Source organism: Hypomesus nipponensis, chromosome 14, assembly GCF_054491055.1.
Source record: "Hypomesus nipponensis isolate SF chromosome 14, ASM5449105v1, whole genome shotgun sequence".
NCBI lineage: Eukaryota > Metazoa > Chordata > Actinopteri > Osmeriformes > Osmeridae > Hypomesus > Hypomesus nipponensis.
Genome location: NC_140374.1, coordinates 16689995 through 16712368, shown reverse-complemented (window position 1 = coordinate 16712368; position 22374 = coordinate 16689995). Strand labels below are relative to the sequence as shown.

Genomic DNA, 22374 nt, shown 5'->3' with positions numbered 1-22374 from the left:
GTTGTTAATGCCATGCCGCTTGTCCTCTCCCTTAGCAGCCGATATCAGTGTGGGATATCGGCGGGAGGAGGGGAGGGGGGAGGATGATGGAGAGGAGAGGGAAGACAAGGGAGGAGGAGGAAGAGAGGGGGAGGGGGAGATGGAGAAGGCCCGAGGAAGATTTGGACTGCCGAGAGAGGGAGGGGACAGAGGAAGGTGGAGGGAAAGAGACAGCGAGGGAGAAACGGGAAGCGAGAGGGTGGAAGAGAGGGAGAAGGGGGGAGAGAGAGAGAAGGAGAGACAGAGGCAGAAGGGTTGTAGGAGGGAAAGAGAGAGGCACAGCTTGGGTGGGGATGAGGAGGGGCGGCAGCGCTGTGATGGATCAAAGCATTCAGCCAACCACAGCACTTGACATTTAAATCTTTCCCCTAGACCACACACACACACACACACACATATATATATATAAATAAACACACAGAAATGCATGCACACACACACATATACACACACCTTTCCAATTTGAAATGCCTGTGTGGCCAAAGTGGTTCAAAGGCTGTCTGGTATTTCACAGAAGCTGGTCCAGATTGCACAACTAGATAAGTCGGTGCTGCTTCCTGTGTGATGGTCCTGGGTTGTTCAATCTGTGTGTCTGCCTCCCTGAGTGAGGCATGTGCTAGCTGGTTGATAACTCAACGATGACACTAATATTGTTAGCTCGGCATTGGCATGTGTTGTAGCTGTAGCAGTGGAGTGGTTCCCCAGCCTGCATGAGGAGATGCCTCAGGAGATGCCACAGGACAGGGGAGGGAATGCTAATGGCGTGCTGCTTCTCAGAGGACACACAGCTCCTAACAAATTGGAATGACATCACACCCCATTTTTGTAGTAAATACACAGACACACACATACACACACATAGGCAGTGCTGGCATTTTCTTGTCGGACAAAAGTACTTTTCTACCATCCGTCTGTTCAGCCGAGCGTGGAATTGACACCTCTGAAGCATGATCTTCCTTTCTTCCCTTTGCTCCTCCCTTCTTCCTCTCTCTCGCTCGCTTGCCACTTTCCCCATCGCCCTCTCTCTCTCTCTAAGTAAATCACTCTTACTCTCTTCACTTTATGTTTTGTACTCACCCTCTCTCACGCCGTCTCTCTCTCTCCCTCCCTCTCCGCTCTTGCAGTGAATCTGTCTAGTCAGTGGGCAAGCTGAGGCCTGTGGATGTCCTGGTGGCATAGAGGACAGGACTGTGTTCCCTGTGGCCCCAGCTCTGGTGCAATGTTTCAGACTGACTGGGGAACATGGAACTGAGGGCTAGGGTGACAGGTGGATGGAGTGAAGTTCCTCCTGCTCTGGACGACGAGATGTAGAACCGCTAGCGATCTCGTTTCCAGACGACGCAAGGCCGGCGGCAGACTCACTGATAACTTAATTGGGCGCTGTTTTTTTTTTCCCTTATCTGCACAAGTTTGCTTATTTTCCAGCTTGCCACAACATCGTTTGTGTTGAGTTTGGTGTTGGGCGCAGTATAGCGCCCCACACCAAGCATAGGGCGTGTCGGGCCATATCAGAAGTGCTGGTTTGGTGATCACAATAAAATCCCATATCGTGTTAGCCTGCTTCGCCTGGTCAGATCACCTCTCAGCACAGATGCTAGGAGATGTGAAACAGTAGCCTGTCAAGCCAACATGTTAGCATGTTGTGTCATCATATTGGAATTGGTATAAATGTATTATGTCTTTCACAATATTCCCATGAACTGCGGAATGCGTAATTGGCCATAGTGGTTTAATAGAGGTGCCAGATATGTGCACTTGGCGACTGACAAGGACATCAGTTTCTAGAAGCTCTTCAAGCTTAGGCCCTCTGGGCTTTCGCCGTCCGTTACAAAACTGTCTGTTTGCCCTGGCAGAGAGCGCTCTGCTTTTAAGGGGAATGAGAGGCGCTCAGATGGATTGGCCCTCACCAGTCCATCTGATGATGTATTCATTGTAATCCAACCCCTTTTTACAACCACGCCACCGTTGCACCTGATAACTGCCACATCTCTCGAAATTAGCAAAAAAAGTATTGGCCACATCTCAGATCGACTTGTGCCTTGAACTTGCGTCGTGGACCCCTGCTTGCATCCTGACCAGGAAACTAGGGCCCCTCGTGTTCGTTGAAGAAAAGAAAATGAAGAAGATGAGTAATAGTTTGAAGCACCGGAGATGAATCATCACCAGCCTGATACAGCTGGACACACACACACACACACACACACACACACACACACACACACTGCAAATGTATAATCATTGTTCTCTCTTGGTTCTATGGCTACCAAGTAAATCCTCAGCTCTGAGACCAGTTGGTGTGTGGTAGAGCACCCTATCAACATGAAAGCAGGGTGCTTACTAAGTATCAACGTATGACAGGAGATAGCAAAGTACTTCCTTTTAGGAACCAGGAGGAAGAACTCTCCTGGTTGGTAAGTGCTGGTGGGCAGCTTTGGGAGAGTGATCAGACACTCCTCTCTCACATTAGAGTTGTGTCTGCTCTGCTCTGATGTGGTCTGTTCTGTATTTTTCCGTGCTTTTCTGCTATGCTGCTGGACTGCACAAACACACTCACTCACTCACAGACAGACAAACAGACAGACATACACACAAAAAAAAGCATGCACACACACACACACACACACACACACACACATGTATGCACGCACAACAATACTCACACAGTCACAAAAGAAACTGACAGGAGGAATTACATAGCCACAAAGCCAGAGAGATATGGAAAGATAGAACAGGAAAGCTGAAAGAATAATGAGATAGACTAGACAAACAGACAAATAAAGGTTGAAAAAGGAGGGCGGCTGGCGAGAATCACAGAGTGGGACTGAGAGCAGAATGATACAACGAGGTGGGGCTCCATCATCCATGGGAAACACAGTTTTCTCTTCTCATGAGTCATCACTCCCTGCTACTGCTGTGAGGAGACCCCTTATCAAGTCCTCACTCTCCTCAGCTCCTTACCTCCCTCCTCGTCTGTGTGGGGCCACTTTAGAATACTATGTCTTTATCTTTGTCAATACCTTCTCTATACCTTCTCTACATCTATACCTTCCACCTTCTGAACATATCAGATTTCTTGAGTTCCGTTGGGGTAGATGGTGTGTGTGTTTGTTTGTGTGTGTGCGGGGGGTATGGGGGGGGGGGGTAGTGTTCTCTGTTTATACATAGCGTTTAGGTCTGACGTTGCCCAAGTAAGAAGTTTGCTTTTTGAGAACAGTTTTTGGCTAATGACAGATTATTTCAGTTACTGTGGAGAGTTACAGCAGAGCACTATGTCAATTGCTCTGTGGCCTGAGGTAAAATTAGAGTCTAACATCAATTACGACACTCATTATGTCCCGCCTATTACTAATTATGATCATTACTTCCTTTGTAATAGTTCTGAAGCCAGAAGCCATCTACACTAACTCAGACTGCTGCAATACTTACAATATGCTGACACACACACACACACACTACCTCTAGGCAATGTGCTCTCGTCCAATCATTAGGGTGCAGACACACTTTAAGCCAATCATAGCTCAGAGGGAATACCAGCAGACACCAGAAGAGAGACAGCTCAGTGATGTAACTGATGCTCACCTGTGCAGAGAACCATTCTAACACACTCTCCTTCGTAGTTCCTGTGTCCACCATGGCCACACCTCCACACCGTTTATGTCTGCCCTCAGAGTTCACCCAGGACCAGGAAGTGGAACATGAAACATTCAGAGGTAGATTCAAATCTCCATTATCCTAGGAAGAGCATGAACGTAAGAAGAAAGAAGGCAAACATTGCTTTTATTCAGGCTTGTCTTACTCTAAACTCAAACCTGGCGCATGTAAGTGTGATGCGGAGACAAATATTATAAAGATTCGATTATATCAGCAACGAATACGCACACGCACACACACAAGCTCACACAAACACACACACACACTATACATCAATACTTGTTTCCTTCTGGATCAGAGGGGCGCCAGTAGACAAGGCCTGTCTAGTGCATGCTTTATTTTTTATGTGCACTTAAACTGTGTCATTCTGCCTTTAGTGACTTAGTCAATACACTGCATCAATGTTACATTGTAAAGTCAGCCAAGGTTATATTGATGAGGCGTGCTCCCCTCCCCTGTGTTTAATGATGATTGATTATCATTGGCTAGAGTGCTGCTCTGCATCTCAGCAAGGTCACTGCATATCAACATATTAATGATGCAGCCAGAGAAGAAAAGATCAATACCCTGAGTGGCTGATATACATAAGCAGCCTGAGATTTCTGTCAGCGAGGGACGCCTTGCTGTTGACCTGGTACACCATAACAGCGGAACAGCAGAATACGGAACATCAAATCATTAGAATACTAGAACACCTGGATTCCGGAACAACAGAAAACAAACACATCAGAACACCAAAACAACGGAACATCGGAACATCAGAACATCAGAACATCACAAACAAGTGCTGTAAAAAGGGGGGGGACACTATGACATAAGAGGTGTTGAGCAGGATTAAAGACAGGTGGGCACTGGACCCAGAGCTTGGCTAACAGGAGTGTCAATATTTGCGTCTGTCTCATTAAACAGAAAGGCACATTAATACAGTAGGGCCCTATGTTTAGCAGGATTTAATTCCAAACATTATTTTCAGTTTAAACTCAATTAGGATGAAAACAAATACTAATGAGATGCAAATGATGGGGAACACGATAGAAACAGAAAGAGAGAGGCATAGAGACAGTGAGCGAGAGACAGTGAGACAAAATACAAGTTTAGAAAAGAGAAAGAAGGAAATTGAGAGGGAAAATGCAAGTGAGAAAGCGTTTGAGAGGGAAAAAGAGAGAAAGAGAGAGAGACAGAGATTCTCTGAAGTCTCCTTCTATAGAACAGTAAGTCTGTGAGTGGCAGTAGACAGTTCCTTCTTGTTCCCCAATTCTGACAAGAGATCTGAGAGGTATCTCTCTCTCCCTGCTACCCTGCCACATCATGCCCTTCACTGTGAAAGCCACATCCCTTCACTGCCACTTATGGAAGGGGTTTCACATGCATACACACATACACACATCCACATATATTTTTATTTTCTCTCTGGCAAAAGTCAGAGATACTGTGAAAACGTTGCAGTCCATCCATAGAGGATGTCTGGCACGTGGCTGTTTAAGGTTCAAGTTAGCAGTAAACTTCAAAGTTACATGTTTCTGTTACTGTAAATAAGGGTGTTGCATACCACCTTGAATAATGATTGCAATTCAGAATCACTGACATACACAGATTTGTTTAACCAACTTCCATAGGTGTGTCACAGTTTAAGAAGTCAGAGGCAGCGTTTCTGATTACTGTAATCCTTCAAGGTGCTGACGCAGAGCTGAAAACACTGGACTGATAACAGGCAGGAAACAGCAGCCTGGATCCATAATGTGTGTGTGTGTGCACACTTGCGTGTGTGTGTGTTCGTGCACGCGCGTGTGTGTCAAATGGAGAAGGAACAGGCTGTTGTCCGCTTCATTTAGGTGTAGCTTTGTGGAGCCTGGGTTGAGACAGGTGAAGCCTGTTGTCCAAATCCCTCTGCTTTGTTCTGCTTGACTGGACAGTAATTTCCTGGACTTTGGAGAGCAGGCCCCAAAAGCCCACACGCAGGAAAACAGACCAGATGTGCTTTTAGTCTGTGTGTGTGTGTGACTGGGAGATAAGGCCAGCCTGCACCCCCTCTTCACACACAACCCTCCACCTCTCAACACACACACAAACACTGATCCTGATGGTCATACTGTCTGTCTACTTTCACTGTTACACAGTAGCCCCCTGCAGAGAATGTGTTGTTTTAGCCATTCCTAATCTACGGAATTTATAAACACGTTGGGGTGTTACCTCAGAGCTGCAGTCAGAACTATAACTTAACACTCCTTTATCCTTTCTATGGGAATGTCATGTTTTTACCACCAGTATTTGTTCATATCCTTCGGTACTCTCTGGCCCTAATACGCACACAAAAACAGGCTCCACAGGCCCCGGATAAATTGATGAACAAGGTAACGCCCTATGGCGCTGGCCAGACCATTACTGCCTCTAATTCAGTCCCGGCATCACCCACAGAGTGGCCAGACCCATAATACACTCTGGGTGAGAACCTGTCTGCTCTTATCCACAAGGAGAGAGAGAGAGACAGAGGAGACCAAAAGAGAGAGAAAGAGAGAGAGAGAGAGAGAGAGAGAGAGAGAGAGAGAGAGAGAGAGAGAGAGAGAGAGAGAGAGAGAGAGAGAGAGAGAGAGAGAATAAAGAATAACGGATAGAAGGAGACAGAAAAAGAGAGGGACAGAGAAAGAAAGAGAGGGGAATAGGAAGGTAATGTAAGTATTGAGTTGCATACAGACTTCTCTTACCAGATCAGTGTCTCCCTGTCTGTTACCTGCCTTTATTTACGAAATCCTTCTCCACATTCACATTTTATTCATTTAGCAGATTTCTTTCTTCTAAACAACAAAGAAACAGTGCACGAAGACCAAACCAGAAACCTTTCAACAGTATTTGGGTGGTTATAGTCATGGAATTATCTGTATTTACCAGGCAGAGAACAAAATTGCCACATCTCAGCAATCCGACACTGTGCAACAATAGCAAAATCTCAACTATGGTGCAACAATAACATCTCCACAACAATATTACAAAGTACAGTGCAGCAACAAAGATGTCGCAGAGCGAAGCCCCTGAGTGGATGAGTTCAGTGTGATGATGTCCTGGTGGTATGCAGGGCCCGTCCTGTTGGCAACAGAGTAGGTAATGGTCAGGGCTTCGTGCCAGAGCCTCACTGAGACCAGCAGCCACTGGAGCCAATGTCAGCAGGGGCATTCTGTGTGAGTACTTGGGCACATGTCGGTGGTCCAGGTGCATGAAAGGTAGTAGAACTGATTGGAGTTGCGTGTTGAGCTGCCCGTAGCAGGGCACTGGGAACACAAAGACAGGGCAGTCAGCGAGCAGAGGACCAATTCTCCACATCCACCAGAAGCCTTTGTGACTCTTTCAACTCATTCACACCAGGGGATTATTTTCCATCCAGTCCCCTGCTCCTATGAGAGAACTCCTGCACTGTCATTATCTATCCCCTATCATTCAAACTACCCATCCTCATCTTGCCCTCCCTCTCCCTCCCCTCCTCATCCTCTCCTTCTCAATCTTTCCATCTCTATCTCTCTAAAGACTGGCTATTTATATCTTGCTAACATCAGAAGAACTGCCTCATCTTTGATGTCTGGATGAATCGGTTGATCTCGTTTTCTCCATCTTGTGTATCTCGATTTTCAGAACACAAACAATGACGAACACAATCATCAGTTTAAAACTTCAAGGACAGCATTTGTCATGTTATTGTTATTTATTAGTAAATGGCAAACAAGCTAATTACTGTTCTAAAATATGTAACACAGTTCATGCATATTTATGATGACAATGATTAATGGACCTTTTAGATGATCAGAGATGATCATAATCATCTGCAGTTGAACCACATGAATTCTGGACACTTAGACAGCCACATGGCCATTAGTTGATGGATTAATCACTGCTTGTTATATCTATAAAAATATAAAAAATCCTTGCAAAACAATGTAACATATGCTTTTCAACGGTCAGGGTCAAGTTCAGTTCAGCCAACAATACTGTTCTGACAAACACAGACCTCACTGTGACTGAGCTGTTTGTCCATAGGGAAGATATCCTTTTCTTCTATTCTTTCTCTCTTGTTCTCTTCCCTATATCTGTCTGTCTGTATTTCTCTCTCTCTCTCTTTCTCTCTCCCCATCAGGGCCCTCTCGCTGGGCGAGAAATTGTTTGCCTGCAAGAATGGAACCTAAAGACACATATCACTTTGTTATGGGTGTTTTAAAACCAGCATTTTCTCTCCTTCAAGATGGACTTTCACCAGCATGTTGTGAGGGGAGGAGAGGTAGCACTCATGCACACAGATGTTTTATTGGAGCCAGTGATTGGGGACACCTGTGAGAAACACAGAGAGAAGCGTTGCTTTTACATTACAAGACCAAGACACTTTGGGGGGGGAGCATGGTAGGACAGGATGCAAATCACTTGTCTGTCTATGCAAGTAGTATCTGCTACATAGACTTGCATACTACTGAACCCAAGGATTTAGGATATGAATGAAAGGCGAGCCATTTTTGGAGGAATCACATCTCTTTGAGGCTCTAATGCAACTCTCTTTGGATATATTTTCCCACATAACGTCTGAGAGGATCAATAGCCAATCAGACGGCGCCTTCCCTCCGGCCTTCCTGGCAAACTCTGCGTACCCTGGCGAATTACCAGCCTCCTTCCTGGCTTAGTGTAGCAACAGATTCCTTGAGGGAACAGCCATGTTTTATAGAGAGCCTCCGTTGGTGCATGGTGTGTGACGCTGACTGTAGTAGAACAGTGGTAGGGCTCCAGCAGAGCAGAGCCTCACAGGAACCTCCCCCAGAGCTGCAGGAGGACACCAGTTCCCCCAGATCTGAAGAGCTCGCCAGGCGCCTTTGAGCTCTCCCCTGCGAGTAGACTTGAATGGCTAGGACGGGGGATGAATACACAGCCAGTCTCCAAACGCAGCTGAAATGGAGCGGCTTCCATATGCATGACCCGGCACTTTCAGCTCTCTCTCTCTCTCTCTCTCTCTCTCTCTCTCTCTCTCTCTCTCTCTCTCTCTCTCTCTCTCTCTCTCTCTCTCTCTCTCTCTCTCTCTCTCTCTCTCTCTCTGTCTCTGTGTCTCTCTCTCTGTCTCTGTGTCTCTGTCTCTGTCTCTCTCCCATTCTCTCATTCTCTCTCTTTCTCTCTCTCTCTCTCTCTTTCTCTCTCTCTCTCTCTCTCTCTCTCTCTCTCTCTCTCTCTCTCTCTCTCTCTCTCTCTCTCTCTCTCTCGCTCTCACTTTCCTTCCTTATTCATCTATCCCTGACAGTGTTTCAGCTTGGGATAAAAGCCCAGCATCAATCCTATCCTTCCCCTACAATGGGCCCAGGCAACCCTGTTTTCCTCCCTGTTTCCCTCCCTGTCTCCCTCCCTGTCTAACTGTCTCCCTGCCTAACTGTCTCCCTGCCTACTGGCATTTCTCCGCAAACCCCTTCGTGTCCCCTACATACTTGCCTGACTGACGACCTGTATCCTTGCATGTCTGACTGTCTTCCTGCCTGACTGCCTTTCTCCCTGTCCAGCTGTCTCCTTGCCTTCTCCAAATGACCTCTCATTCACACAGAGAACGAATAAGAGAGGGAGGGAGGGAAAGAGAAACTGGGAACTAGTAAGTCAAATAAAAGAGACAGAAAAGATTGAAGGTTTAAAGGGCTGAAAACCTTTCAGCTGCCTTAAGCTCTTTCAGAGTTCTAGAAGTTTCCATGGTCAGTCCAATATTTGGCCTCCGTCAAGAAATTGCTACATTCTAAGCTATAGAGAGAAAACAGGATGCTTCTTTCCAGCTGTCTGCTTCCTCTGTGTTCACAGCACTGGCCACTGGGGACCACTAGGTTTCTGTGTGACCGACTATCAGGCTCCGGGGATGGATGTGTGGTACAGACATGAAGATGAAGCCTCTCTCACACACAGGGCCGTTTGAAATCTTCAGCATAACACTTCAGCATAGCATAACACTTGTGTGCATGTCAAGGAGATGCACAGAGGGACTGGAGAGGGGCGGTCCTTCTCAGATGTAGGAGGAATGTGCTGCGTTCAGCGGAGGTGGCATTACAGCAGACGGCAGAGCGTGTGGCTGAGCCTTCACACCTGATCAGATGGGAGGGCGTGAGAAAGAAAGGGGTGACAAAGGGGATGAGAAAGGGAGGAGAAAGATAGCAGAGCAGTGTACTGTGGAGTCTTTGATCTCACCCAGTGAAATCATCATATGAAGCCCAACGAGTGAGGAGAAAGAAAGAGAGAGAGAAAGAAAGAGAGAGCTTCTGGCTGTCTGACAGCCGCCTAAGAGCAGGCTAGGAAAGGAATAGGGACGTGGAGACATGAGAAATGACAACCGACAGCAGAGGACTTCAGATCTGGTCCAGTGTGCGACGTCACACCCTGATCTGCTAATAGACAGGCTGTAATAACCTGAGAGAGATCATCTCCACAAGGATAGCCAGTTATGACAGCCCCCGTGTGTGTACATGTGTGTGTGTGTGTGTGTCCATATGCATGTGAGTGTGTGTATGCATGAGACAGGCAGTGATGGGCAGCAGGGTGTAATTTTCTCTACGTCCCTAGCCGGACCCATCTTCTCCCATTCTCCCCGCCTTTAATAAGTAATTTTCCTCCAAATTAAATCATTGCTTCCTCTTAGCTACAGTACACACACACACACACACAGTTTTTGACTTCTGGAAATATTCCAAGTGAGCTGCAAGAGAAACTGACTCCATGGTCTCTCTGTCTCTAAGAGAGAGGGAGAGAGACAGAAGAGAGAGAGAGAGAGAGAGAGAGAGAGAGAGAGAGAGAGAGAGAGAGAGAGAGAGAGAGAGAGAGAGAGAGAGACAGGGAGGGAGGGAGGGAGGGAGGGAGAGAGAGAGAGAGAGAGAGAGAGAGAGAGAGAGAGAGAGAGAGAGAGAGAGAGAGAGAGAGGAGTACAGAGATAAAGTGTATATTAATGTGTGTGTGTGTCTGCTAATACCTCACGTTGTTTGCGTAATGCAAAGCCAGAGGGGCTTCTCTGTGTTGTTATGTCTCTGGAACTGTAAAACTGTGAAACATTGGCCTCTAGTAAAGACAGTTACTGCTGTTTAATCCTAAACAACAGGAATCTCCTTCTGCCTAGAACTTTTTTTTTCCCAGGGTACACCACACCTCTACAGTGCATACAGGGGCCACCTTGTTACAATTCCACCTGTAATTAAACGTGACCGTCGGGTTGGGAGGAAATGAGGTGTTCAGAGGCAGTGTGTGACTGATGATGTCAATGCATAATGCAATATTCCCTGCTAAGGGCTTGCACACACATGCACAAACACGCACAGACACACACATACACTCTTGTAGTTCCTCTCTCCGGAGACCAGTCTTTCATCCTCACTGAGGTCCCTAAGGGATTGAAGAGCAGAGATGTGTGTGGGTGGGTTGGAGCTTTTCTTGCCCAATCGGAAAGGGAGTAAAGATGTGTGTGTGTGTGTGTATGACAGAGAGAGATCACGATATTTCCTCCCATGTACCTCAGTCGGAGAACCTTAGCTTTAGAATGTTACTTAACCTGACTGCTTAGATTTAAATTTCCATTGTTCTGAGGTCAAACACTCGTGCGTTTAATATAGCTATCTGTCATATGGAGGCTGTCTGGTAATATGCAAAATGGACACAGAGAATTCCATCTGATATCCTGAACAGATATGAATAAAACATCAAAGGAGATAAATGATGTATACTGTAAGTCCATTGCAGAGGCAGGTGGTGCTGGGACCAGGCCTTAAACCACTTACCTGTCTCATTAATGAGGACTGGTGGGATCAGGTGGACAGGGGACGGGACCACATGACTTGGAAGAAAGAAAGGGATACAAGGAAGGAAGGAAGGAGAATGAAAGATGTGAAGCATGTGTGGGCATTGGTATGTATGTTATGTGTTTGCTACAGAGAAAATGGCGTTTGAAAGATGTTTGATGGTGTTGGCTGTGTTGTTGAAAGGGAGCTGGGGTTATGAGCAGGGTTTGAATGCAGGCTTATATAACCAGGGTCCTTTGTCAGCCATGTAGATGACACCTTTCTTGATCGGCTACTGTACACGCTCAAACCATCTGATCCTAACTGCCCCACAGTTAATGTTATCTTTAGAGCTCAGGCACGCTGCACTGCATGGTCTGTGTGTGTCTGTGCGTGCATGTGTGTGTGTGTGAGAGAGAGTGTGTGTGTGTGTGTGTGTGTGAGAGAGAGAGAGAGAGAGAGAGAGAGAGAGAGAGAGAGAGAGAGAGAGAGAGAGAGAGAGAGAGAGAGAGAGAGAGAGAGAGAGAGAGAGAGAGAGAGTGTGTGTTTCAGGAAGAATTTCAAAAGGGATCCCGGGAGGGTTGTGTATAAATCTTTCCCTCTAAAGGCCGTCTTTTGTGTCCTTAAATATCTCCAAATGAATGAATTATATCTCATTTAGCTGCTAGGGTATAGATCAATCATTCCTGTGTGTGTGTGTGTGTGCATGTGTTAGTGTGTGTGTGTGTGTGTATGTGTGTGCCTAAGGAGTATTTAAGGTAAAACTTGGGGACAGCACAAGTGTGTATTTTAACACGGACAATGCAGTGGGTCCCTGCAGATAGTGTGTGTCTTTGTGACATACTTTCAGTGAGAGAAAAAGAAAGATAGAGAGAGAGAGAGAGAGAGAGAGAGAGAGAGAGAGAGAGAGAGAGAGAAAGAGTGAGAGAGAGAGAGAGAGAGAGAGAGAGAGAGAGAGAGAGGGAAAGAGTGAGAGAGAGGGACATAGGGAGATGTAGAGGGACAGAGAGAGAAACTACCAGTATTTGAGAGTCAGCAGTTCAGCAGATGGATAAAAGAGGTGGAGAGGGCACCTCTTCTACAGTGTGTGCGTGTGTGTATGTGTGTGTGTGTGTGTGTGTGTGTGTGTGTGTGCGTGTGTGCGTGTGTGTGTGCGCGCGCGCGCGTGTGTGTGTGTGTGTACAGCGGAAGGAGAGGATGATGTATTAAACCATTAGCCCTCTAACCCTCAAGAAGCTCAGTTCAGCCGCATCTCTGTCCTTCCTGCCATTACTCCTCTGGTCCTGCCCCAGGAACACGGCCCTGATGGAGAGATACAGAGGGGGAGAGATGGAGGGAGAGATGAAGGGAGGAGATGGAGGGAGAGATGGAGGGGAAAGATGGAGGGAGAGATGGAGGGGAGAGATGGAGGGAGAGATGGAGGGGAGAGATGGAGGGAGAGATGGAGGGGAAAGATGGAGGGAGAGATGGAGGGGAGAGATGGAGGGAGAGATGGAGGGGAGAGATGGAGGGAGAGATGGAGGGGGAGATGGAGGGAGAGATGGAGGGGGAGATGGAGGGAGAGATGGAGGGAGAGATGGAGGGAGAGATGGAGGGAGAGATGGAGGGAGAGATGGAGGGGAGAGATGGAGGGAGAGATGGAGGGAAGCGATGGAGGGGAGTGATGGAGGGAGAGATGGAGGGGAGAGATGGAGGGAGAGATGGAGGGAGAGATGGAGGGAGAGATGGAGGGAGAGATGGAGGGAGTGATGGAGGGAGAGATGGAGGGGGAGATGGAGGGAGAGATGGAGGGAGAGATGGAGGGGAGAGATGGAGGGAGAGATGGAGGGAAGCGATGGAGGGGAGTGATGGAGGGAGAGATGGAGGGAGAGATGGAGGGGGAGATGGAGGGAGAGATGGAGGGAGAGATGGAGGGAGAGATGGAGGGAGAGATGGAGGGAGACAGAAGATGAGGGAGAGAGTGGATGTCCTGTGTGATATAAAGGTAGAGTGATGTCATGCATTACTGATAGTGAAGACGTCTAGAGATCTGATAATGGGCTACATAAAAGAGGGATGGTGTCTGTAGCTCTCTCTCTCTCGTTCTCTCCCTGTTTCCCTCTCCTCTCTCTTCTGTTTCTCTTTTCTATCATACTCCCTCCGTCCCTGTCTCCGCTGTGAATCATGGCAGTAGATTTTCATTGTAATAAGGGGTGAGGGGTGATCTCATTATCCATGGCTACTGGACTTATAGAGGAAGTGATGTCATTAATTCTGATGGTGCTATTTACTGTGGAGGGATGACAGCATTGTGTCAAGGTTCACGGACCATAGAAGAGGCAACTCTGTAAAAGGTAAAACTGTGGGCCTCGCTCATTCTGGTGTATTCCAGCAGGATGTTTCTGCTTGTATGTTTGTGCCAGTTCTCTGCTACTGTAAGCTGATCTCGTCTCCCTAGTGGGGAAGCCTTGTAGGGATACTGAAAAATAATGCAAGTAGCTGTGCAAAGGAGCCTGGAGGGGAAATATCAGCAGGGGAACAGTCGTGAAGGAGGGAATTTTGCAGGATGAGGGAAGTATAGGAGGTGCGCCCTGTGTGTGTGTTTGTGTGTGTGTGTAGAGTGTGTGTTTGTGGGGGGGGGGGGGGGATCACTGATGGAGGATCAGCAGTTGTGAGTGCTGACTGGAAGGCTGCTGATTTTGCAGACATTGGAATACTGTTCACCACGCTTCCATTCTAGTGTCTCTCCCCCAGTTTATCTCCAGAGTTCTCCAGCGAGTGATGATGGGGTTGTGGAGTTCTTTTCACCTCCGATCATGAGGTTGGGGCTGAGGCCTGTTCCTATCAGGAAATGCTTCTCCTGTCTTTACAACTGTCAGACTCTCCAATCGTCTCAAGATAATTACCGTGGCAACAAATGGCAGGCTAATAACCCACAGTTACCCACAGTGCTTAGCTCTCGAGGCCACCACTGAGCCGTCTGCCTCCAAGTGCCACAGGCATCATAATTTAGAAGGTGGGGGGAGGGGGGCTTGGGGTGTGTGTGTGTGTGTGTGTGTGCAGGTGTGTGTGTGTGTGTGTGTGTGAAAATGTCAGTCGTTAGCTTTTATCTCTGTCCCTCTCACCATTATGTAGGCTGCTCTTCGCGGCCGTGTCAGAAGCAAAACACTGCAGTCTGGCACAATGGGCTCACGTTTGAACATGGAGCTCAGTGTGTGTCATGTTTTAGTATCCTTTCACCTCCATTTCTCTACTGTTATCTCAGTCTTAATCTTGTCAAATATAGAATCATAATAAACCCTCGATTCTCAGACCCCTGACCTTTCATCGATGACCTCGAACCTAAGTGTCTAATCTGGTCAACAACCTCATAACCCCTGACCCCCCTAATCGATGTTCCTCTGCTTCCCACAGCAGAAGATCTCCATCACAGATATCTCTCAGAAGTCTCAACACCTCTGACCTCTGACTCTTGCCCCCCCCCCATCTCCGTTCCTCAACCGCATAACCATCACCCCTTGACCTCTGTCCCTTTGCTTCCTTACAGCTGCAGGTGTCCACCACAGACCTTAGTGGCAACCTGGTGGAAGGCCCCGTGAACTTCACAGTGACCATCATCGACCAGAACGACAATCGGCCCATCTTTAAGGAGACGCGCTACACGGGAGAGGTGCTGGAGGGTTCGCCCACGGGTATGGCTCTCTCTTCTGTTATACTGCTGTACTGGTCCAGGTCTCCCATGAGTCCAAACTGGTTAAATGTTGTGATAAAAAGAAAATCTGCCTCAAGATAATAGGTGTTAACGGTGGCAACAGTGGATGACATCATGAATGCATGGACTGATGTTATTGTCTTAGCTAAAGAATGGGATGAAAAGTCTATTTTTAATTCAGGTTCAGAGAAGAGGGTGTTGAGTCCATACTTTGATCTTAAAGTGTTTTCTGGTTGGCATACTGAGCCCTACAAGGCTCCCCTCACAATCGATGTATACAATAGCATTAATACTGAGCTTTATGACTACGAACAGGCAGCCGTCTTGAAGGGCTTTCTATTCCCTGTCCTACTTCTATAGACCCATTGTTGTGTTGTTATTGATGCCCAGTGATTCAGCCAGGAAGTGGGCCATAGACGAGAGAAGGGGATGAGATTTGCTCTCTCTGTTCTCTCTTCCCTTTACGCTTTCCTGCACTGCAGAAATAAATGAGAAAGTCAGTGAATGAGACAGGTGGACAGACTGAGACAGAGTGGTGTGGACCAGAGCAGGGCTTGACAGACAGACCCGAGTCCTGGGGGGATTCTGGGGGCTCAGACCCACGTCCCTGTGTCACATTTCCTCTGTGGCCACTGGCAGACAAGACGTGTAGTTCCGGGTCACATTCCATTTTTATGTCTCAGAACTGTCTCCTTCCCTTGTCCCACCCTCACCGATCCCTTGTGGCCTTTGGAGAATATCTTTGTGTTTGTGCGTGCGTGTGTGTGTGTGTGAGTGCATGCGTGTTTGTGTGTATTGTTCAGGTGTGTCTGATGACAGGACAAAGATCACATTGGCCCCTCTTCTGTATAACGAGCCCTCTAGTGCTCACACCATTAGCACATAAACAAACAGACATACATCATCATAAACACCACAGACAAGGGGGGGGGGGGGTGTCAGCAGGCAAACAGAGAAATGAAGCTCACCCCGCACCCAGCATGCCTCAGTGCTGTACCCCATGGTGACAGTAATGCTCATTGAAAAAGTCTGTTGCTCGACACAGATGGCTACTGCTAGGCTAACGATGCTAGCAGACTCTAATGATGTGCTTGCGTTAGCATGCTACAGCTCCCTTCTAAGATCATAGCTTATTTTAGATGACATCATACATTTATGAAGAGTACGTCGAAGACACTTCGTAGATTTGCATTCCTGGAAAGCTGGCTCTAAGTCGTCTGCTGTATAAAGAGCTAAACCACGGTAAGTTCCTGAAAGTACCCTGATTCATACACTGATTCTTAAACTGAAAAACTATTCTTTTTGCCTTCTTTTCATTCATTGTAGACTACCATTCTGTAGCAGTAGGGACAACAAACCTCTTGGATGAATGTTTTAAACTAACACTGTTAAATTAAATTGGATTTATTCAGCTGCCGTAGGGCTAGCTAGATGATAGAATCAGATTTCCCTGCAGCTGTGAGTTGAGCTCTCTTTCCCAGCCTCCCAGCAAACTGTATGGCTCAGGAATATGACAAATACCCTGAAGGCCATCCTCTTATTAGTTTTAGCCAGACTCAAGCCAAAAAAGGCAATGAATTGATGTTATTTGAGTCCAGCCTTCTCAGACAGTCATTACACAGACAAGTTAAGTCAGACTTCTTCACAGCGTCAGCACAGTCAAGCTGCATTATGAATCGCCCCTGAAATTCATCTGGATTCCACGGTGCGGATTTGATTTCATCCATCAAAGTGTATGCCTGGACCCTCCTGTGACTTGACTTGATAGGATTGGACCTGATCTGTTTTACCTGCAATTACGTGTTACTTCTTTCCTGTCCCTAATATGTTCTCTCTGTGGATCTGCATCCGACCCCCATCTGGGGAAGTGGTTGCCATGGTAAATTGGAACTGAATGCGAGATGAGGAATTGGGCCTACCGCTGCACTGAGACAGCGGTTTAATCTTTGTCTCTATCAAAAAAGATGATCCAAAACGCTGGTGTTCCCACAACTTGATTTATTTTCTTTTTTTGTGTAGCTATTTTCTATTAGCACCTGAAAGTAGCACTCTCTCTCACACCTCTGACACTTCACTCTCAGGAATGTACCACTCCTACAGCAGTGGATACAGACAGCCTCATCTCCATGGTGATCTCAGAGGTGAGGTGAGAGAGCAAAAGAGAAGCAGCATCTGTCAGTCACATGTGATGACTTAGAAAAGGCTTGGACAAATGTCATACATTTTGCTCTACTCATAGACAGAAACTGCCGATACACAAAGCCTGTCTGACTTCAAAGTAAATGCATGCTTACTCCCTCCTTCTATGCTACCTTATCACAAGCAGAGAAGGACTTTTGGAACTGGACCTGTGTTTTTAAAGCCCCTCAGTACCAACACCATGACCTATGACCCTCCAGCCAGTGCAGTGCTTTACTACAGTACCAGCATTACTAATGGTCCATTTTTATTGGTCCATGTCCATCTTAATCAGAGAGACCATCTAACAGGCACATACACAGTTCAGTGGGGTTTAACTGTATTACCCAAGCAGGACCCCTATTACAGTAAATATACAACAGGGAGTGAATTTGTCTGCCTGTTTGATCCTCCCTCCGTTGACAAGGAAGTAGAGGCGTTGACAAATGTGTTACTTTTTAGTAACACTACTGCTGCTTCTTAGTTATTTAAATATGTTATTAAACACAGATTTGCATTAATAATGAACAATGACTGCTCTAAACAAGTCTTCTGTTAGGGTTCCTTGTATGTGTGACATGTAGGGTAAAGAAGTCTTCAGCCTTTTCCGTTTCAATGTGTGTGTATTAATGCGTGTGTGTGCACTGTTTATGTGCTTTAATGCATCTGTGTGTATGTGTGTACGCAATTATATCTGTGAGTGTTTGTGTGTGTGTGTGTGTGGGGGGGGGGGGGGGGGCTGCAAGGGGAACCTGTGGGGAAGAATGTCACACTGCTCTGAAATTTCTGTGCAAACAGATAACAGTTTGAGCCAAAGCTGAGTTTTCCTGGCAGGCCTTTCTACCTTCTATTTTCTTCCTTGCTCTCCCTTTTTGTCATTCTCTATATCTCCTTCATTCTCTCTCTCTTCCTCCTTCCCTCCTTCATGCACCGTATTCCCAAAGGCTGTTTACACATACAGAACCAACCTGTCTATTGGTATCTCTGTTACTTTCTGTTTCTCTCCCTCTCACACTTGCATTTTTTTTCTCTCTCTCTCTCTCTCTCTCTCTCTCTCTCTCTCTCTCTCTCTCTCTGTCCCTTTTTCAGCTTGACACTCTACCTTTCAGATGCAATAGGTTAGCCTCACTGAGGCATTATTGGCTATGTAACCCTGGATGGAAGTCTGGCATCTTTATGTTTCTGAAGTTTGTTTACAGAACATGCAGTGTTTTTGTCATTGCTGTTAGTCCTCAGAACCTCAAAACTGTTAGGACAGCAAAGAGCTTCCTTTCCTGTAACGGAACATAATGGAGCATAAGTGAACTTACTATTACTCATAATCGGGTTTGGGTTGTGGTGTTAGTATCTCATTTCGGTCTCGGTAAGTGCTAATTATGACCAAGACTCATGCTGGGAAAGCAGACATGAGGGATTCCTCCTGTTTCCTGTCCACAACTTAAACCCTGCTCTCTCGCTCTCTCTCTGTCTCTCGCTCTCACACACACAAACACACACACACTTTTGTGTGCTTGCTAACCCTTACATTTAGACCCACTAATACTCATGTCTACATATTATATACATTGCAGCTGACCGGGAGGGTGTGTTTGTGTGTGTGTGTGTGTGTGTGTGTGCATGTGCATGTGTGTGTGCGTGCATTTGTGTGTGTGACACAACAGAGCATGGCCCCCCCAGAGCTCAGACCAGTCAGAACTGGAGGGTCAACAGGCTCCGAAAATGAAAGGCAAACAAAATCAATACCTAATTGTCAAGACAGGCCCGTAGAGGGCTATGGAGTGCTGGAAGGGAGAGTGAGAGAGAGAGAGAGAGAGAGAGAGAGAGAGAGAGAGAGAGAGAGAGAGAGAGAGAGAGAGAGAGAGAGAGAGAGAGAGAGAGCGAGAGAGAGAGAGAGAGAGAGAGAGAGAGAGAGAGAGAGAGAGAGAGAGAGAGAGAGAGAGAGAGAGAGAGAGAGAGAGAGAGAGAGAGAGAGAGAGGGAGAGGGAGAGGGAGAGGGAGAAGTAGAGAAGGGAGAGGGAGAGGGAGAGGGAGAAGTAGAGAAGGGAGAGGGAGGGATAAGTGAGGGATGAAAAAAGGAGCGAGAGGTGGGGGGGGGGGACTGGGAAGGACTGGTTGAAAGAGAAATGTGGGGGCCTAGAGGCACAGAGATGTGAGATGGATGGATGAGGGAGAGAGAAAGAGAGAGGGAGAGGGAGAAGGCATGGGAGGGAGAGTGGAAGAGGACTGGAGAGCCATAGTGAGGAGGCTGGAGGCTGGCATCTAGGGAGTGACACAAGCAAGGCTGGGATTGTAGAGGGTCGTATAGACCCAGATTGATTCAGCGAGAGTGAGAATGATTGGACTGAGGGCTGACACGAATATGGGGCAAGTCATTTGTGGCATAATGGCAGCTTGTCTCTGACAGTGGAGTCCTTCCTACCTACCTACCTACCTACCCACCCACCCGTCCCCTCCCTTCCTCCCCCCACCCACCTCCCTCGTTTGGGCTTCTTCCGCCACTCAGCAGGAGGGGAGAGACACACTATCCCATGCTATCCCACAATGCCTCATGAAGAGCCTGTAGCCAGTTGGCTGTGGTCTGGATAGCATAGAGGCCTTCAGTGTCAATAAATGAGCAAAACATGTTTATTAAAAGAAAAAGGATATAAACAATATACCGAGCATAGGATTAAGTTGAGCTAAGACTAAGATGTATGTAAGATCCTGTTGGTGTTTTGCTGTTATATTGTGGTTTTAAAGTGTTGTTTAATCGTCAAACATAACAGTCCACAACTGGACATTCTCAGTCAGAAATGATGTGTTTGGCATGTGAAAGTGTGCAGATGTAGGCGTAATGTGTGGTAATAGGCCCTTAGTGGTGGGCTCGCCCACGGATGGCTGAACGAAAAGCAGGCCCCCATGCAGAAATCCTCTCTAACCCTTCTCTCAGTTTATTCAGTCATTTATGCGTCTCTGTTCCTTCAAAGAGCACATTGATTTGTCTCTGCCTACTTAACTGAGCTATCTTCTTTTGAATTGCCATGGGGAGCAATAGGCATTGCCCCACAGAAGGGGAAAAATAGCATTTCAAATGGGCATTATTCTCACTTTGATTTGATCTGAATACATGCGAATGGGGCTTTATTTCAATACATTTATGTGATTTGTGGTAAATTATATCACTCTTTTAGTGGCTGATATGGTTGCCTGTGTCATTTCATAAACTAAATTGCATCAGCATAAGCCAAGCTATACATTTTATCTCCTTAAATCCTCTTTTTTATACTGTTCCTCTCACCATCCCATTGCTCTCTCTCTCTCTCTCTCTCTCTCTCTCTCTCTCTCTCTCTCTCTCTCTCTCTCTCTCTCTCTCTCTCTCTCTCTCTCTCTCTCTCTCTCTCTCTCTCTCTCTCTCTCTCTCTCTCTCTCTCTCTCTCTCTCTCTCTCTCTCTCTCTCTCTCTCTCTCTCTCTCTCTCTCTCTCTCTCTCTCTCTCTCTCTCTCCCTCCCTCCCACTCTTCGTTCCACAGCTGGGTAGTTTTATGCAGATGAGATCTCAGTGTCTCAGCGTTCCACAGTGGATCAGGCCCATGCGGGTCTGAGTAGCACCGGTTCCACTCAGACCCGTTCTCCCTGGTGATCGGTTCCCCGGTTCCACTACATGAACGTTGCTAATCTATTAAAGAGTTTCTGTTCTCCTCTGTCCCAGTGCATGGTCCCTTACCAACTGAGGCTTGATTATCTGTCGTTCTCACTGCGACTGTAGGGACCTCTCAGTCAGCCTGGCCCAGCCCTGCCTGGGGACAGAGAGACCACATCACAGCAGACTAGTCCATATTTCTCCATCTCCTCACGTCTCCCTGCTTTATCTCTCCATCTCCTCTCGCTCTCCCTTTCCCTCTCTTGTCTTCACTGCCTTATCCCGACCTTCTGGATCCCTGGTGTTCCCAGAGTTCTTCAATGTACGTCATCTCTGTTCATTGGCCTACGGGAGTGTTCCCAGGCTGAATTACACTGTTTAGAGGATACATGTTCCCTGGGAGTCTATGGAACACTGACAGAACAAAGACAGCATATGTTCTAAAGAGGACCCTGTCTGAGGAGGTTTCATTTGATGTAGGAAAACAGGTATAGTTAGACAGTTAAAGTATGTGCAAGATGGATCTGTGAGGCTAATGAAGTCAAATTAAGAGGCCCCTGGGAGTTCAATGAGTGTCTGTTTAGGAATGATATTCATAAACTATTTCTGAAGTTGTTATTCTTCTTCCTGTTTATTCATTTTAATGGTTATGAGGCACTCACATTCACTCACACACACACACACACACACACACACACTCACACTTGCATCACACATGGACACAAACAACCTTCACCTTCAAAGTATGCCAATTCCCTAGCCAGTCAGGCTATTTGAGTTAAATCTAGACAGATCTAAGTCTCCACACTGGAAGTATTCCCAGAGAGTGATAGTCTGTGTGAAGTGCAGAAGGCTCTGGTGTTGTTCCTGCTTCTATGTGGTCCTGTTTGATACTGGGTGGGGATATCTAGCAGATAATTAGTGCTGCAGATTGCAAGGGAAGGCTTAATTGGAGAAAAAAAAACACTAAGTATTTATAGACAAGGACGATTTACCCAAGGACAGAATAGGGGGTAATCAGCTGAAGTTTGTTCATCAACATCATCTTAGTCATTATCTCCACCATTGTGCTACCCTGTTAAACCAACTTTCCATCACTAGACTCAAGATTACATCATCAGTACCTCATCAGTATACTCTTCTAGCATACAAAACAGTAATCCCTGTACCCTATTACTACTACATTAACAGTGCCTACCTCCCGTACATTTTTTTTTAACTTGAACGTATGCAGTATATGGTGTGTTAATACTTCAGGTCGCAGTAAATGGTGTATAAGCTGTATGACAGGGCTCGGTGTGCTGGTTTGTGAATACACTATAAAGTGCTGTACTGAATAAGGCAGAACAAAAGAGGAATTACATCATTATGAATGCATCTGTATTTTGTGGCTTTCTTAAACAAGTGTGACAGTTACCAGTGGCTGTTTTCACAGACAATTCC

General features: G+C 46.7%; 1 protein-coding gene across 2 annotated transcripts in view; it reads left to right on the top strand.

Moving 5' to 3' along the window:
* The window catches only part of cdh13 (cadherin 13, H-cadherin (heart)), a 189141-nt gene that overhangs the window by 83978 nt on the left and 82789 nt on the right, over window positions 1-22374 (top strand). For both annotated transcript variants that reach the window (XM_084673081.1, XM_084673082.1), the window contains exon 6: window positions 14971-15115. In XM_084673081.1, the coding sequence (XP_084529207.1) occupies window positions 14971-15115 (145 nt within the window). The remainder of the gene's footprint in view (window positions 1-14970; window positions 15116-22374) is intronic.